This window comes from Podarcis muralis, chromosome 5, assembly GCF_964188315.1.
Source record: "Podarcis muralis chromosome 5, rPodMur119.hap1.1, whole genome shotgun sequence".
Taxonomy (NCBI): Eukaryota; Metazoa; Chordata; class Lepidosauria; order Squamata; family Lacertidae; genus Podarcis; species Podarcis muralis.
Window position 1 is genome coordinate 42,339,422 of NC_135659.1, and position 18,739 is coordinate 42,358,160.

Consider the following 18,739-nt stretch of genomic DNA (forward strand, 5'->3'; position numbering starts at 1 on the left):
ATGTGGATGCATTGATAGAAAAGCTGCCACCTGCCCATGCACATTAGAAATTGCCCAGGCTTGTGAAAGAGTGTTTTTTTTTTAAGCACGCCCTGATAATTTGAAATGCATAAATTCATATTTAAATATGTATAGGCTAAAATTCAGAACTGGAAGGCTAGGGCAAAATGTCTTACTCATCTACTACATGGAACATTTGAAGCATGGAGTTTTTTGAAAAACCGACTAAGAGTGCTTTGTTGTTTATTTCCATGCTTAATGGTTTTTAAAATGCACGTTAAGCTCAGTTACTAAGTTGCCGCTGCACTTCTTCAGGTAGTTAGCCTGAAACTAGGTAGTTTAGCTTGGATCATTCTCCGTGATACAGCTGGTCCCCCACCTCAGCTGCCTTGCGTGCTCCCTCAGGCAAAGTTAATTCTTTATCTGCCATGGGAATTGTCTGTGGTAGGGGGAGTGTCAGCCTTACTGAAGTTTTTTATGATGAGTCATGACATGCTGACACTCCAGTTCAGTACACAACAGTCAGAGAAGTGTATAAATTAGCTGTTGCCTTCTGGAGGGTAGCTTCTGGTACACTCTTCTTTGAAGACTGTTCACTTCATCCTTTAATATTAACTCTATGTAAGTATCATGCTTAGCTCGCTGGTGTTTTAATGTGTATCAAGCCACCTATTTACACATTGGTTGGTAACTATTGTACATGTTTTTGGAGCGTCATTCAGTCACATGGGTTGTTCTGTTTTATAAAGTTACCAAGTTCCACCACTTTGCTTCTAGGGTTTCTGATAAGGACTCATCCCATTGGTCCCTCTATGTCTATGACCTAGAGGTAGCTCTTTTTGACAAACTGGGTTTTTTTAAGAAATGGACCAAGAAATTAGCAGAATCGCACCTCTTCCAAGCTGGGTGCATTTTTAAAAACAGGTAAAGGTAAAGGTACCCCTGCCCGTACGGGTCAGTCTTGACAGACTCTGGGGTTGTGCGCCCATCTTACTCAAGAGGCCGGGGGCCAGCGCTGTCTGGAGACACTTCCGGGTCACGTGGCCAGCGTGACAAAGCTGCATCTGGCAAGCCAGCGCAGCACACGGAACACCGTTTACCTTCCCGCTGGTAAGCGGTCCCTATTTATCTACTTGCACCCAGGGGTGCTTTCGAACTGCTAGGTTGGCAGGCGCTGGGACCGAGCAGCGGGAGCGCACCCCACCACGGGGATTCGAACTGCCGACCTTTCGATCAGCAAGCCCTAGGCACTGAGGCTTTTACCCACAGCGCCACCCGCGTCCCTATTTTTTAAAAAAAAATGGACCAAGAAATTAGCAGAATAGCACCTCTTCCAAGCTGGGTGCATTTTTAAAAACAGGTATAAAGTTCTAAAAATAAACAATCCTAGCGAAAATTCACATTTGTGTTTGGAGAGACACTGCATTGTACTACTGCCTAAGAAAATACTGGTTGAGTGTGCAAAGCCGCTATGTGTGAACAGGCACTTCATAAGTCAGCAGACAAGAATATTATTGGATGCTTTGTATAACTTGTTCTGAGCTCTTTATTGCACTGCAATGTAACTTCCTGCACTTGTTCTGAACTAACTATTAAACACATACCCAGTGTGTTCCTAGTGAAATTTTTTCTCCAAATGTGAAACCCTTTGTGATCAAAATGGCTACATCTGCACACAAGAGGGAGGGATCAACAGGCTTGGGGAAATCTCAAGCTTGATAAAGTAGGAAAAGTTTTTAGGGAGAGAAAACCACCACCACCACCAGAGGGGGAAAAAGTCATCTCTCCAAACATCCCAAGGAAGAGCGATCATACTCAAGAGTGCACAGAATGTCAACTGACCATGGTGGAGGGGAGAACATAAAACGTGGAGGACAGTAGAATGGAATATTCTAAGAAAGGCTTTGGGTGGTTGGTTGGAGACCTGAACCAGAGCTCCTCACATTTTGTTGCAGATCTCCCCCCCCCCCGTCTCATCTATAATAGCCTGGTGCTATTTGGACTGATAGTGACTAGTCTTCCTTACAACAGTGGGGGATCAATTACAACATTCAGCCCTTGAGGAAATATGGAACCTGAATGAATTCTGACAGCTGTGATGGGGCAATCAGCCTGCTCAATTGTTTGGGCCACCAGAAGCAAAATGGCTAAGTTGTGCTAGGCAAGGGAACAAAGAGAGGCAGGAGTGCAGCGATAGAAACCACCCACCAAAATGTCAGTACGCAAGCAAACAAGCACTTATGACTTGTAGTGATGGTTAGGTGTTTTTGAATGGATTTTCCAGAGTGAGGTGATTAAATGCTTTTAAAAGTACAGGATGGAATTCTGAAAACATCCTTGTCGAGTAGATGCTGTGAAAAACCTGTGTGAGAGAGCAGCCCTGATTCCACAACAAGCTCCCACCTGGAAGCATCCTTGCAGAATTAGGCTCAGATCCAGAGTGACTTCAGTGCACCCAGCAGTGCTTTCAGAAGTAGGCGCTCCTCTCATGGCTTGACATTCTGCTTCCAAAAGGAACTTCAGAATTGGCTTCTAATACAGCTAAAGTTGTTGCTGCCAAAAGGGTAAAAAAAAAAAAACCATTAGTATTCTCAAACAGGGAGTGGACTTTGGATACATAAAGATTCCTTAAATTGGGTCTCAATAAACTATCCTGGTAAGTTTAAGATCTGCTACAAAATTTTCAAGCCCCATTAAGCCCTCAAAAACATTCTGAAATACTTCTAACAAATTCTAGGACTGAAGTTAGAATTTGTGCTGCATTGCTCTTAAGCATATTTACTCAGAAGTTGGCCCCCCTGAGGTTAAGGTGGCTTCATGACTAGTAGGCAGGTTTTGGATTTCAGCCTTCACTTCTTGTATCTTTTCTGCAAAAGAGGTCAGCTGAATCCCTATTTGTCACGATTCCTTAATTATCATGGAGCCTCTAATCCAGGCCACAAATTCCTCACTGCCCATTCTCCCTGAGTCTGTCTGTCTCTCTCTCTCTCTTTTCCCCCCTTCAGAATGCGTATCTAATAGCAACCAATGACTTTTCCTATTTTCTCACTTGGAATCTGTTTTGGAGCTTGGAATTGCTATCTCACTTGAATCAGTAACATCTGTGAGTAGTGGGCCAGCTTGACTTAGACAGATTTCCTGCATTTTAAGGTTTTGTTTTTTCTCTTCCCCCTCTGAGGAGATTGCTCTGGGACAATTACATTTAATGCCTCTTATTTCTTTCCCTTGCTCTGGGTTAGCTTGACTTGAAGGATTTGAAAGTGACTTTGAGGAACATTACCACCATTTTGAAAAAAAGTTCCACTTTCAAAGCACTTGAAAAGAAAAAGTTTGAGGGAGATTCCTAAAGCTGTATTGCAGCTTGCAGGTATGGCTTTGATTTTTCCTTTTCTTGGCAGGCTTGCTAGTTTTCCATTCCCTTTCAGAAACATTATTGGGTGACTAGAGGACAGGCATTTAAAAAAGGAAGAAAGAAAAACTGTTATATTAGACAAGAACAGAAAGAAAAGGTGCTGCAATTTCACGCTCAGAATTAAGTAGGCACTTTGACTTAAAATGCCCATTAGAAAATATGCTTTTCAGTACCAATAGCATGATTGTGTATTTTTAAAATATATACTGTATCTGGTGTTTACAAAAGACAGAAAAATATTATTTTATTAAATTCAAAATATGTTGAGATGTCTCCTCTCTCTGCCATAGGAATAGTCTCTAGCAAGGTACTGTTTTTTCACCAAATTAAATGATTGTGCCTTGGCAGACTAAAGAAGGATGTGTTTGCTGCTATCCAAACTGCAGCTTTTCTGTTTTGAAGACTTCTTTGTCGTGGCAAGTGATCTTCTTGTTGCTGGTTCAGCAGACAACAAAGGTGTCACTCTCCCTTTCTAGATGGCTGTTAATAAATTATTCATGCAACTAGCTAGGAATCTGGATTTTCATGTGAATTGCAGTGGCATTTTTTTCTTCTTCTCCTGCAGACTCCCACCATTTAAATAGACCTTTTTTTTTTACACACCTGCATGCTTCAGGCAATCAGGTGTTTAAAATCACAGATGGGCTGTTCTGCTCTGTCTCTCTCCCCCTCCCCTCCAGTGAGTTGCTTATCAAAGGAGTCCTGTGGATACTTTTGTCTTTTTATCCATTCTTGTGTGGGAATTCTACCCACCCCCCTAAACTAATTAGCATGAGGGGAAAGGGGACTCTAACGGGACTCTGCTAATTAGCATTGGGGATCCCGTAACTTGGCTTATTAATTTTAAACTTAAAAGATGCAGGTGCATTTTCAGCCTTGCTCTGTAGGAGAGAGAAGCTTTAGAACTCCTGTATTGCCCCTTGCAATTGAGAATAACTGGTGTGTGTGTGTGTGTGTGTGTGTAAAGTCTGTCAGCAAATTGTCTAACTGCTACTGGAACTGAGAACTGTGTACAATGAAAGGACTGATTATGTTCATACTACTCTGTTTTCCCATGGCAAAAAAAGAGTGAGCCCTGCAGCTAACAACAAAAGGTGGGTTACTAGCAGCCTCGGTGTCTCGAGGAAACAGATATTTTGCATAAGAGGATTTTTTTAAATCCAGATTTGTGAAAGACCCGTAACTGCGGTTTGAGCTGTTGTTTTAAGTTGGAAGGTGAAAAGTGAACATTAGAAAGCATAACCAGTTTCCTAGTTGTGGTAATGAAGTAAAATAACTGTATGATAAGGGTGGATAAGTTGTTATATTGTTTTACAGCAGCAACAATGTACAGCAATTAGAGATGTCCATATCAGCAGGGAGCTGCAGTGCACCTCATAAACGAGCAAGGGTTCTCTGACCCCTTTTGTACTGTAACAGGAATCATCAGTGTGTTGTACTTCCTGTTTTGGTGCTTCATCTGTAACATTCAAAAATGGAAAGTTGCCATCTCGTTCCCCCATATGAAGATACATGCAATGTCTTAATGGAGGAGACTCGTTGACTCTGTTTTTGAACTTTACAGAAGCAGAGGTATGCTTCATGCTTCCTGATATTAGCACTTAATGGAATGTGTGCAATCACTAGCCACACTCAGTTGATTTCCTGAAGGCACAAAGGCTTAAAGAGGTGGTGGGAATACACATGCAACTATTGCCCACAACCTTCCCTTGTCTGGTGGACTGCTTTTCACACCTTCACATGTTCAGCATGAAAATCTGCAGCAGGTTTAAAAATATGTTCAGTTCAGAAACATCCCTGCAGTTGAGAACTTTGCCTTATCAGAGTTTCTAAATGTGGGGAGGTTTCTGCATGTGTTCTGTTGAACACATGTGGAAACTCCCTTTGGGTGTGTGGAGGTCTGAACAGTCGGCTGTATGTGGGGATGTTGGAACGACTACAGTTTTACTTCAACTCAAACACAGCAGGGACCTACCCATCCCTGACATCAGGCTTGGGAAAAGGTGGACTTGGTTTGGCAGAAATGGCCTAGGCAGGCAAATCTCCAAGCCCTCTTGGGCCTAATTTGGCTCCTCACCACTGACTTAGACAATCTATGATTGTCATAGATGACAACCTGTGTGTTCTTTGCCTTTAAATGAACTTAGGTGTTTTATATTTGGTCACTTTAAAAAATTGTGACACTTGGAGTTTACGCACTTGTACGTACATAATTGTATTTTGGAGTCAAGATGCATTCATGCCAAACTCGGAGACTTATCTTCTGAAAACTAGGGGGATGGGCTAAAGGCCTGAAGGAAAGAGATACATATATACACCAAAATTGTTTTCTCAAAATGTATTCTCAAACTCTCCCTGAAAGCCGAACAATGGGGGAAATAATTGACAAAGGATAAGTGCAAGATAGTAGGAACTCCCCACACTTATTTCTTTTAAGAAAAGAATGGGATTGGGGAGGATTTCAATTTGCTCCATAATTTGGAGTGAACTCCACTGATATACATCTGACAGGCCATTCTTGGATCAGAACATAGACATGTGCAGAATATACGGTAGACATGTGCAGTGCTTTTTTTCTTAAAAAATGTACTCTCATTTTGACTCAAGAAAATCACCCTTTTATAGTTCGAATCGGGGAAAATAAATACAGTAAAATGAAAAAAGTACAAAGATTCACAAAATGTTTAGGGGTATGCATACCCCTGCGTCCCTCCAGAAAAAAAGCGCTGGACGTGTGTATTGGATCACACCTAGCATGGTCAGCTCTAACACCAAATTAATTTTCTCAACGCTCCTAGTCCATAAAGAATTGGAGAGCGATTAAATGGTTTTCATTTTTTGGGGTCTTGGTAGCATGTAAATTACTTCTCAGAGTGGGAGGAAGTGGGAGGATTCTACAAATTAATTATACTATAAAGTAGTTACAATTTAATACTCTCTTTTACCATTAAATCTTATGGAATTGTAACAACCTGTCTGCATATTATTTATTGTGGCAGTAAAATAAATGTTGGACAAAATAATCTCTTATATTGTCTCATAAATGGTAAAAGGAGGAAGTATTTTTAAATATTACACCAATGTGTCTTGTCATTTATTTATGAAAGTCGGGGAAGAATGGCTTGAGGAGCACACTACAGTGAAAACACCTCAGAAGGAGAAGGGCCTGCTGGGCTTGTCTTCATTCCTGCTCTTGTTATCATATGGCGTGATAATGGAAAGAGGAAGAAATAGTCACCACCTATACAGGCACATCCTGGGCTTCCAAAAATAGTTGACAATATTTAAGCACAATCAAATAAAAATAGTCAATTGATGGGTCAGTTTAGTTCAGCCTCTCATTTTTCTCACCCTTTGTTAGGACCAGATAAGTACAAGCTATATCCTAGGTGGGATATAGGGAGGAGACAAGCTGTTGTTCTAGTTCACTCCCAAGCAATGGACACCAGCAGATTGGGATGGTTGCCAGCCTTGCTGAATGTGGAATAATATTTGAAAGGCATTTGGCTGTTTGTTTTTTACCGATAAGCAAGTGTTAAAACTGATGCAATAATAAACCTGAAGGACATAATGGAGTTCATGTTGTCAAATAGCTTTAAACATGTTTTGAATTGCAGACACTGGGCTAGCTCTAAATTAAGTTGGTTGACCTGGGGTCCCATTGATTTCAAGTTGATCATGACTTAGGTCCCATTAATTTTAATGGGAACTGAAAGTAGTTATTTTAGTCTGGATTATATGAGTTCTTCCATCTTCCATTGTATTCTAATAAAGCTTTCCTATGCAGATTGGCCACTTTGAAAGGGGAAGAGTTTCCTCTGCTATTTGTCTTTGTTTTTGCTTTTGCCTTCTTTGTTGGAGGGCCTTTTACCACTGGCCTAGGAATATGCAAGCTGCATCTGCCTTCCAAACATATTTCCCTCAGTATGTTCTTTCATGAAAAGAGGCAATGACATTTCCCACTAGGTGGAGTGAGGGAAAACATTGCAAGTACAGTGGTACCTCGGGTTAAGAACTTAATTCGTTCCGCAGGTCCGTTCTTAACCTGAAACTGTTCTTAATCTGAGGTACCACTTTAGCTAATGGGGCCTCCTGCTGCTGCTGCCACACCGCCGCCATGCGATTTCTGTTCTCATCCTGAAGCATAGTTCTTAACCCAAGGTACTATTTCTGGGTTAGCAGAGTCTGTAACCTGAAGCGTCTATAACCTGAGGTACCACTGTATAATGGAAACCAACTTTCTCTGCCTTCTTGAGTGTGATTGTATCTGTGAGTTTTAGGGCACAATCTCAATCCACAATCCAGCAGAGGCAGGTGGGCAGAGCTGCTGTGCCCCAGAGACTTGAAGCTTTCTTCTGTGCCTCCTCTGTCCAAGGTCTATGAGAAATAAAATCCTCATTCCCCAAGTCGATAGGGAACAACAGCATGGGCAGAAGTCTTAGAAAAGGAATGATGTTGGCAGAGTGGAAGCAGCGAAACGTTGCATGGAAATTGGACCCCACTCATACTAAACTTTCTCGTTGCGTATTTTATTATGCATCTGAAAAGCATGTTTGTCTTCTAAGCTACTGTTCTGCATTTGCGTTACCTCTTCTTGTTCAAGTAGAGTGACTCTGATTTCTTTGAATAACAGGGGAGCGTTTGCTGTCCGCTGAACACTGTCAATTGGCACATGTGAATCACTCCATTGTAACATCCTAGCTCCTGAACTGCCTTAGAGAAAAGCTTTACTGCTAAGTAACTTTGTTTAATTCTTGAAGATAAAATGAGCCAAAGCACAGTTAATCAAAGGGATAGCGGAAGTTCTATTTCTTGAGCAGAAGAGAACAGTAGTCCCAAAATACTATTGTAGCAATTGTTGCTTTGAATGACTTAAGGGAAGGAGCAGCACCCAGAAGATGGAAATTATGAATGCTTTCGTAGCATTGACTATTTTTATTGTCCTTGAGAATCTTGAACCTCTAAGAGGAGCCAAGCTGGTCCTGGTGAATAAAGAAATCCATGTTGAAAGAGGACGTGCTGCGTACATAACTGAAAATGAACTACAGTTCAATATTTCTAACGAGAGAGATTCTTGCAAGGTAGAGGTGGTTTTAAATGAGCCTGTGACACAAAGAGTTGGGAAACTTACACCTCAGGTAAGTATCATTAGTCCAGTTTCTTATTGGCTTAATTTCTAATTAGATATGAAATGCAAGTCAGTTTGAATGGAATAGCCATGTTAGCTTAGCCGTTCTCATGTTTATGGCTCCATTGTCTCAGTTCGAATCAAGTCATGTCACGAATCTGTTTGAATCAAGTCATGTCCTCGCCCAACATTTACACACCATAAAATTGCCTCCTGAATATGAGCAAATTGTGAATGCAAATGTGTGGGCATGGAAAAACAGCTTGCACATGAGTGGTCTTACCCTGTTCTCCTTGGGTTGGCTCAGAAATGAGCAGAACTCCCCCCCCCCCCCCGCCGGCATTAGAAATAACCCATCTCCAGTTCACAAGCCGATCCAACATTTGCAAATAACCTACACATTCACCCAATCTCCTTCTCTCACAACCCACCTATTCCTTTCAACACAACTTACCCATCTTGGGCAGCAGAAGTGGTGCTCCAGGAAGAGCAGAAGGTAACTCTATACCCTCCCCTTCCCCTCTTCTGCTCAGCACCTTGTTTATGACCTTGGGGGGGAGGGGAAGCCCCTGTTGCACTTGGGAAACCTATTACTCAAGAGTAACAGGGTTTTGTAGGGTTTGAGGAATTGAGAAGCTGGAGCCTGGGGGCACTAAGAGTAAGGGGTTTAAGGGCTGCTGGAGGGTAAGTGAATAACTCTCTGCCTTGGGTTTTCATTTGTGGTCCTGTACAGCTTGCCTCGCTTTTGAATCGGGCTTTTACAAGCTTCATTCTCTAGGCCTGAGCACTGAATTTTTGTGGAACAAGTCCATTTTGCTCATTATTTGTTTCTGTTTCTTCTGTTAGGTATTTGATTGCCATTTCTTACCCAGTGAAGTGAAATACATCCACAATGGTTGTCCACTGCTAAATGAAGACCGTGTGATGTTGAGAGTATACAGGTTTTGCCTCGTTTTCCTTGAATGCAGTTCTGCATATATAATTATTTTAGAAGGGCACATGTATTTGTTAGCATTCCAGGCTCTTAAACAAGGGGGTGCACATTGCCTTGCTATAGATACCCCCCCCCAGAGGGGAAAAAGCAGCTTCAGGGGGCCATTCTAGTGGAAGAATTGCATTAAAGCAAAGGGTTAAGGGCAATCTCTTGTACCAGTTTTCTGCCTTAGGTTGTAACCTCCAAAGCTGCATTCTTTCAAACAAACAAAAACAAAAAAACACACTGCTATTACAAAGGAATGAACCTTTGACTATTTTTGTTGTTGTAAATTTTTGTCTGCAGTTCTGTCATTTATCCATCCATAGTATTTTCTTCTGCCATTTCAGGAGTAGCTGCTGAGCCTATAAATAATTCTGTCAGGGAGGGGGGGAGAGTTATTCCCCATAACAGCAATGGAGCTTTGCTTTTCCAGATTGGAATTTTGACCCAAACCAATTAAGACAACCTCCAAAGCCAGGCACACCGAAACTCGGCCCTCTAGCTGTTTTGGGACTACAACTCCCATCATCCCTGACCATTGGTCCTGTTAGCTAGGGGTGTTGGGAGTTGTAGTCCCAAAAACAGCTGGAGGGCCGAGTTTGGGGATGCCTGTCCAAAGCACTTCAAGATCAAATCAGACTTGTTTCCAAAGTGCTGAACTGGGATCCGGACTGCAGCTTGTGGCCAATGCACACCCCTACTATCAATGGCTACTAGCTATGTTGGTTATGTGCTGTCTCTAATATCAGAGGCTGTTATGCCTCTGGCCTGATCCAGCAGAGCTCTTTCTACATCATTATGTTTGTAATTCATTAACTGGTATTCTGTTGGAAAAATCAAAGTATATATTCTCTGTGCAGAACAATAAAAACAGCAGTTAAAAAGCTGATTCCTAGAATCAAGCAACCCTTAAAACTTTGTATATGGTGCCCCTAAAATCTTAGGAGGGAATGTTTTGTACTTACAGTCTTCTAAATTTCCATGCAAAGATTGTTACTGCTCACCAGGAAATATTTGCCGTCTCCCTTTTACAGGTTTACAGAACTGGAGACCGCTGTAGAGATGTTTACTCTTCATATAGTGATAAGAAGCCCCAAACCGAGTCTTGTTCAGTTTGGACAAGCATCTCTAGAAGTTCCAGAATTCTTTGGGATTTCTCAGCCAATTGACAGAAACATTTTGACTTTCAAGTACAACGGTTTAGGTAAAGCCTGCACAGTGAGGATCTTGTCGTCTGAATTACTGTTTCCTGCTGTTGGGCAAGTAGTTGTTGAGGACTCTAAAATACAGAAAAGTGAAGATACATCTACATACACCAAACAAAAAAAAGGTGAATTTTAATCTTATTTAACTTTCCCCTTCCCAGCTGTAAGCTCTTTCCCAAGAATTGCCTCCCTCTTTCTCACACTCAAAAATGTATTTCATCTTGAAACAGCTTAGCGTTGGCTCAGATGGAAGGCTTATTTCAAGCATCTGAGGGGACAGGGTGGCAGGATGGGTTCTACAGGCACCCTGTTGGCATATGTGCACTTGTAGTCACTGAACTGGCATCACATGGCCTGGGCTATCTATGTACAGCAGATCTTGGGGAATCCCTGGCCCCGCACGATTCAATCCTTTAGACCAACTGTCTAGTTAAAAGGGGACAGTAAGATGCTGGGAGACGATATTAATTGAGTTCTCTTTCAGTTGGAAGGAGAATGAAGAAGAATGCATTCCCACTGTCCTGGTGGGAATATCTACCCATGAATTCTGAAATGTGTTTCCAGTTTTGATCCAGATTAAAGCAAGGGTGTATTAAATAGATAGTGTTTTATTTTATCTAGAGATCTTCTGTTAACCCAGTCATTTAGATAAAAGAGGTTCTGCTGAATATGCAAATACTGTAGGTCATCACTACTGAGCTAGAAGTTAAGTCTTGTGGCACTTCAGGGCATCAGAATTGCCACTGGATTGGCCATGGTTCTCTGGCATGCAGATCTGTGTTTTTAGTGTGCACAACCCCCTGTTTCAAAGATTGTGTAGCTTAAATTAGAAGATTGTGTAGTTTAAATTACAAGGTCATCCAAAGTCTTCATTCAATATTCAGAATATGTAAATCCCTTAAAGGTTGCTTGTGTTATTAAATAAAAGAAAGATCATTTAGAAGGTCAGAAATAGTTTGTTCTAAAGTTGTGTTTCCGCCTTAGCTGGACAACCCAAGCCGCCTTGTCCCAGCAATGGTGCCTGCCATTCAGGATTAAAAGAAATACACCTTCTAAAGATGAGCTGTGAAGACTTTCTGGAGATGAGACTTAGGTACCAACACCTCAGTCCCCCATCACCTGATAAGGATTATATATCCATACAAGTAGAAATCAGAGACAAAAAGAGCAGATTTCAGCTACAGGTAAGGACAATGCAGTGAATCATATTTTCCACACAACTTTCTGGTGTTTTTCCATACTCCCAACCTCCCTCCAAAAAACTCTAGGAAAAAATTACTTGCATGTGAATTTCCCTGGCTATGTATCAGATTCAGTACATGCTGACTATGTGGCAAGATGGACACTTTATTGAACCCAGGAGGAGGAGGAACTAAATATAGCATCTCTCTCTCTCTCTCTCTCTCTCTCTCTCAGGGGAGCTGATGGAGTGGCCCTGCTTCCCATTCTGCCCCCTGCCTCACCCACTGCTGCACCTTAATGGAATGTCATATTACTATTACAATAGTATTTGGAAATTCAGTACAGTTTGCGGATTCATTGCATTAGTCATGTATCCATCACGAAATTTGTACTGAGAAGTGCAAATTTCAAAGGATGTCTGTTTTTTTCAGTTTGCATATTGTGAATTGGGTATTTTTGCCTTTTAATGCCAGGCTGAATTCAATTTCTCCCCAGTCCTACTTGGAGCACATTATTCCAGACAAAGGACTACCAGATACCACAAAATATATGTCTTAGCACTTGCTCCAAATGTTCTAAAACAGACCCTATTGATCATTTCCTCCTCCTCTGAAAACCAACCTTTTGAATCTGATAATAGTTGTTTTCAGTAGTTATCTTTTTTTTTTGTAATAATACCCAGTGAACCCAAATAAAGTTCCTTGAACTACATTTAAAAGCAATATATTAATGCCCCTCTTCTGCACTGACTCTGAAGAGACATTTGGTTTCCTTGTTTGTAGGCAGAAAATGTGTGGATTCCTGTAAGGATAAAAGGGGCCATTCCAAACAGACAACCTCAAGCTGCATTCATGTCCATGTTCATCTTGGAGATAGATGAGTTCATTCTTACTCCTCTCACAACAGTGACTTTGGATGCCGAAGATGAAGAAACCCCGAGGGAAAGATTGCTATTCAACATTACTAAACCTCCTCCTCAGGGATATGTTACCCACCTGGATGACCACTCCAAGGCCATTACGTCTTTCACTTGGCAGGATTTGTATGATACAAAAGTTGCTTTCCAGCCATCTAATATCTCTCATTCTGAGAGGCAGAACTATGAGGTGAGAGATGGGATGTGGCTGCTCCCCTCCCCTGGTGCTCACAAGCTAGTCTATGCCTACAGCTCAACAGTCACAAAGGGACTGAATTAATCTTTTCTCTCTCGCTCGCTAGGTTGAGTTTCAAGCAATTGATAGCCTCTTCATGAACAGCTTCCCTATCATGGTCCATTTTTCAATTCGAAGTGCAGTAACAAATGCTCCTAGAGTTGCATGGAACACAGGTAAGGAAAATCTCCTTTAAGATTTTCTTCACAGATCTGGTTTTGCAGCGGATTCACCTTCCGTGTGCTGTGATAACGCAGACATAGGATGGTACAAATAAATTTGATTTCAAAGAGAAAAGCATTCTACAGTGGTAACTGGGCATATTTATCATCCATATGAAAGATGTGCTTTATATTTAGAGTATAGTGGCCGCATCTGAACTATACATCTGAACTATACCACAACTTTAGTTCATTCGGGTTGCTGAGAGTTGTTTGGCCGTCCCCTATCCCCTTCAAACAGCTACAGTTCTGACAGTGAACAATCAACTCCCCAACCCAGGAAACTCTGGGAATCTTAGCTCTCGGGAGGGGGAAAAATGTGAGTTCCCAGGAATATTTGGGTGAAGCCATGACTGTTTAAAATGGTATGATACTGCTTGAATTGTGATGGGGCCAGTGACAGGATTACAGTAACAACCCTATTATCCAAATATGACAAACCCATGTTACTATCAGTACTTCCAGATGGGTCTTTAGTGTGGAATTGGTGTTAATCATGCATGCACGTTTTTCCAGTGTGCACACAAAATGTCAGTCCATATTTCCCTCCCAATTTTAGCTGGATTTACCTTTTCCAGGGAATATCTGACATGTAAAAAAAGAGAACCTACAAACCTATTGGCAGTGACCCATTTGCAATATCTCAATGACCTGCTTGCAAATTAAACATCCCTGAATAGAATCCTGCCTCTTGCTTTTGTCTCACCATGTTCTTGTAACTGTACTCCTAAGTATCAAACCAGTTAACTTTTCTGAATTTCCCCCACAACTGCATTACTTTTCCACCTAGTGCAATTGCTTACGCTGAAAGCAAAGCTCACGGCGCCTTTGATGCTGAATTGCTCTATGAGCTCATTCAGAGCCACATGACTTCATTGTGTTTGAAATACCTGCTTATATAGGGCTTGACTTGTTGGAAGGACAGTCTCGTCCAATTACCTGGGAGTCTCTTCAGATTGTAGATAATGATAACCTTGATGCTGTTCAGCTGCTTGTGGTGGAAGGCTTATATCATGGCTGGCTCACAATCAGAGGTATGTAGCTTCATGGTCTAAAATTTGTGGAATTTAAAATTGAAAGTTCCTATGTGTGTCTCCCTCCCCCTCAGTAATGAGAGTACAAAATAAAAATTAGAACTTTCCAACCAGGCCTTTGCTTGAAGCAAAATAGACGGTTTCGTTGTGGTGGAAAGGGCATCCTTTTTTTGGGATGTGGAGGAAAACATTATGAAGATACTGATAGAAACCGAGTTGAGCTTTAACTTGCCTAAGTGGAAAGACAGATGGCAATATTTTCATCTGTAATAATGTTCAGTTATTGATCTATTTCCTTCATTTGTAAAGGCACTCCACGGTGTCAGTATTTAGCAGAAGGCATTTAAGCACATACCGGGAAATTTAGGTTTGTGCAATTAAAGTGCTTTGTTGTTCTAGCACAAAAAACCCCCACTTTATAAAGGGAACAGGCTTTTTAAGTTTAGGAAAAGTTACAGGGAAATGCATTGAAAAGTGTGGAGTGAGTTAATGATTAATGCAAAGATGTATAGATATCCTGCAAACAAACCAGAACAAATGCTCAATAAAGACAAGATAAAGATAACTAACCTCTGTGTAACCTTTGTGCAAGTAAGTCAGGGCTCCTACATGTAAGTAAATGTGACCTGGATTCAGTGGGTTGTCAAATCAAATTCTCCCACTGCTTTTTCAACATGGGTATTAATATTATGTCAGCTAATATATCCATGCTACAAGCATGTTATCCTAGGGTTATCAGATGTCCCCGGATTTGCAAATCTGTCCTCAGGAAATGCAGCAGCCTCAGCAGCCCGGTGCCAGCATGGTAGCGCAGTTGGCTCTGGATGGCTTCAGGAGCTGCTCGCTGCCCGCTGCAGTGGTGCCTGCCATATTTCCTTGCTGGAACTTCTGGCGAGGAAAAATGGCGGGTGCCATGGCAGCGAGCAGCTCCTGAAGCCAGCCAGAGCCAACTGCATTACCAGGCTGACTCCGGGCTGCTGACTGCCGCTGCTACCGCCACTGCTGAAGGGGAACCGGGGACGTCTGGCGGTACAGATATACTGCCCCCTTCCCCCTTTGTTTTGATTGATCAGGGGAGGCTCGGGAGTTGCAGGTGGGTGGCTGTTGCCCAGTTTTTATAAAAAACTCTGTGCATTTATGTTTCACAGGGTACGAAAGAAGGGCTTTGAACCTTTATACAACATGCATGTTTGCTTGGGCCCAGGGTCTTTGGCCTCACCATCCCCCCTACTGACTCCCTGTTGCTACTCAGCTTCTAAATAAATAAATAAATAAATAAATAAATAAATAAATAAATAAATAAGTGTCCCCGGATTCATTGAAAAAAATCTGGTAACCATATGCTATCCAATCCATCCAATGTTGCTGCATAAAGACAGCATAGTACCAGGCTCCCATTCACTGGAGAATATGTGCATAGGCATCAAATTATATGTATCCAATCTATTAAATTGACTAGTCTGAAGGAAAAGAAACTATATCTAAACATAGGTAACTACAGCCAAGCTGCTCCACTGTATTAAATAGATGCATGTTAATCAGCAGCGAGAAGAACTGCTGTTTTTCTTCTTTCATCTTGTGTAGGTAACAAAGGCTTCAGGTTTTCAGTGAAAGATCTCAGGGATGGAGTTGTCCGTTACCATCATGATGACAGTGATACAACCAAGGATGACATAGTCTTCAGAATTTTTGATGAAAAGCACAGTGCTAGACACAGATTTCCTATTAACATTCTTCCAAAAGACGACACCCCTCCATTCCTAGTGAACAATCTTGTCTTTGAGTTGGAAGAAGGCAGCACAGTTCTTATTGAAAACCATATGCTTATGGCTACTGATTTTGATTCAAGTGATGATTATATCCTCTACAAAATATCCAAGCCACCCAGTGCTGGAGAACTTATTAAGCAACACTTCCCAGATGGACCAGGTAGTGCTGGGGTTGGGAACCTCAGACCTGGGATCAAATGTTTCTCTTTTCAGCCCTTGAGCCCCTGACCAGGCCATATCCTGGGGAGACACAGCCAGATGGGCGGGGTATAAATATATTATTATTATTATTATTATTATTATTATTATTATTATTATTATTATTACCTCTCCCAAGACCACACCCTTCACTAGTCTTGCTCTATGCTCTCCTTGATTGCTTTTGTCTGGCTGAAAATGCACTTGGACTGTAATAAGACCTTTTGCTTATATGGATGGAGGATGAGAATATGTGGGTGGGAATCTGTAGAAATCTGTCTTTTCATTGGCTGGAATACACCCTAATATATATAGATAAGAGTCTCATCCATTGCTCTACCTTGAAAGTTGCTGGGAATGTGACCCTCATTCTGAAAAAGGGTAGAGTAACTATGTCTATTAAAATGAAGATGTCATTATTAATCAGAACAATAGCTGTTAACATATTAAGCCAGATAGCTGGTTGTTGAACCAGTCATGCAATATTTCTAGGGTGAGATTAGAAGGTATGGAAGGAGGAGACCCAGCTGAGGGCAAATCACATTGTTTATATTCAAAAGATGAATTTAAAAGGACAGAACATGCCTCAAACATGGAAGAGCTGCTGATAATCAGTGTAGATGGCATTAGGGATACAAGAGCCAATGGTCTGGTTCCAATATGACACCTTAATGCGAAGGAGAAAAATGAATTTTCTGAAATTGGTTTTTGTGCTTTGTTGGATTCTCAAGGTATTCCTGTGTTTAGCTTTTACCAAAGAGATCTCTTCCATGGACTTATTTACTACCATCATTTTGGAGGGGAAATTTTTCAAGACTCGTTTGAGTTTAACTTAGCTGACAGCCAGGAACCACCGAATCTCTCAGATCCTCAGGTAATTTGTTTTACAATTTCTCTTGAAAAACCAAGTTGCAGCAGAGGAGAATCCTAGAGGAAAGATCTAAATACAGTGGTACCTCGGGTTACATACGCTTCAGGTTACATACGCTTCAGGTTACAGACTCTGCTAACCCAGATATAGTGCTTCAGGTTAAGAACTTTGCTTCAGGATGAGAACAGAAATCGTGCTCCGGTAGCGCAGCGGCAGCAGGAGGGCCCATCAGCTAAAGTGGTGCTTCAGGTTAAGAACAGTTTCAGGTTAAGAACGGACCACCGGAACAAATTAAGTACTTAACCCGAGGTACAACTGTAACTTGATTAGAGCTCCATGGAAACATCTTGTTCCTTAACTTAGATGAGAAGTCAGCTCCCCACCCTGGGTCCAATTAAAAATATGGATGATCCTCTCATCTTATAGTGCATACATGACTATGCATAAAGTATCAATATGCATACTATTTATTTTATTTTTAAAAGAAATTTATATACTGTCCTTTGTCAAGCAAGATAATGTAAATACATATACAAAAATTAAGAAGCACCGCTGTATAAGGTCAGAACCCCAAAAATCTCCATCCTTAGCATTGGACAAAAGTTTAGGGTTCTATGACAAATGTGTGCATCCTTTCATTGCAAGAAGAGGTCCAGCCTGAAACATACATGAACTTGTGATCTTTACATCTGTAGCAGGAATAATGGGTGCCTACCTTTTTAGATATTTGACATTTCTTCCATTCAGCTATTTCCCTGCAGGAAAACAGAAGGAACTTATCTTTCTCTCCTTGCCCTCTCCAAAAGCTCCAGAGCTCTGCAGGCAATGTGGCAACCTTTTTCAGCCGTGGGCAGCCAGACTATATTTGTGGGCGGCCAGACTATATATATATTTTTTTTGGGGGGGGGGAATTAATGAATTCCTATGCCCCACAAATAACCCAGAGATGCATTTTAAATAAAAGGACACATTCTATTCATCTAAAAACACGCTGATTCCCGGACCGTCTGCAGGCCGGATTGAGAAGGCGATTGGGCCGCATCTGGCCCCCGGGCCTTAGGTTGCCTACCCCTGATCTATGTCATGCACACTCTTCCTGGTACTCCTCAGCTTGTATTTCTGACACTACCCTGGAAGAAGGTTTGAACAAAGATGTAGCCTCTTTACAGGGCCTTATGTGTCTGTGTTAGGGTCCAAACATTGTGAAGCTTATGACACACAAAGTGAAGCTTGCAGAGAAGATGATTTCTATGAGAACCATCTTTGCTCAAAGAAATGTTATAATTCATACCCTTTCTTCTCTTTTTATATTACTAACTGCAGTAGCACTGTTGGCTTCCTGAATTATTAATCAAAACAATTTGGAACTGACACTAAAGACTAAAGGTTATTTGGTTATTCTTCACGTTGGATAGACCACAAAAACAAACTATATGAGTACCTGATGTTACACTTAGGCAATCTTTGTGATTTATATGGTGGTGCAAGATGTTCTCAAGCATACATCCATGTTCTCCCAAGCCCTTTAATTACAATCTAAGTGCTTCAGGTTTTTGCACTAAGCTCCCCTTGCTGGGTTTCATGCTGCTTTT

At 41.4% G+C, this 18,739-nt stretch overlaps 1 protein-coding gene across 6 annotated transcripts in view; it reads left to right on the forward strand.

The window, feature by feature from the left end:
* Positions 1–2,972: 2,972 nt before the first annotated feature.
* The window catches only part of LOC114598913 (FRAS1-related extracellular matrix protein 1-like), a 110,743-nt gene continuing 94,976 nt past the window's right edge, over positions 2,973–18,739 (forward strand). For 3 of the 6 annotated variants that reach the window (XR_003707192.2, XM_028733271.2, XM_028733274.2), the window contains exons 1-10: positions 2,974–3,367; positions 8,046–8,550; positions 9,387–9,481; positions 10,551–10,846; positions 11,706–11,905; positions 12,686–13,009; positions 13,122–13,230; positions 14,178–14,309; positions 15,894–16,238; positions 17,008–17,150. Coding sequence is in view for 5 of the 6 variants with exons in the window: in XM_028733271.2 (XP_028589104.2) it covers positions 8,311–8,550; positions 9,387–9,481; positions 10,551–10,846; positions 11,706–11,905; positions 12,686–13,009; positions 13,122–13,230; positions 14,178–14,309; positions 15,894–16,238; positions 17,008–17,150 (1,884 nt within the window). In the remaining variant the exon portion in view is untranslated. Of the gene's footprint in view, positions 3,368–4,418; positions 4,507–8,045; positions 8,551–9,386; positions 9,482–10,550; positions 10,847–11,705; positions 11,906–12,685; positions 13,010–13,121; positions 13,231–14,177; positions 14,310–15,893; positions 16,239–17,007; positions 17,151–18,739 lie in introns of those variants that run through there. The other 3 variants (XM_028733266.2, XM_028733272.2, XM_028733269.2) reach the window with 3 other exon arrangements.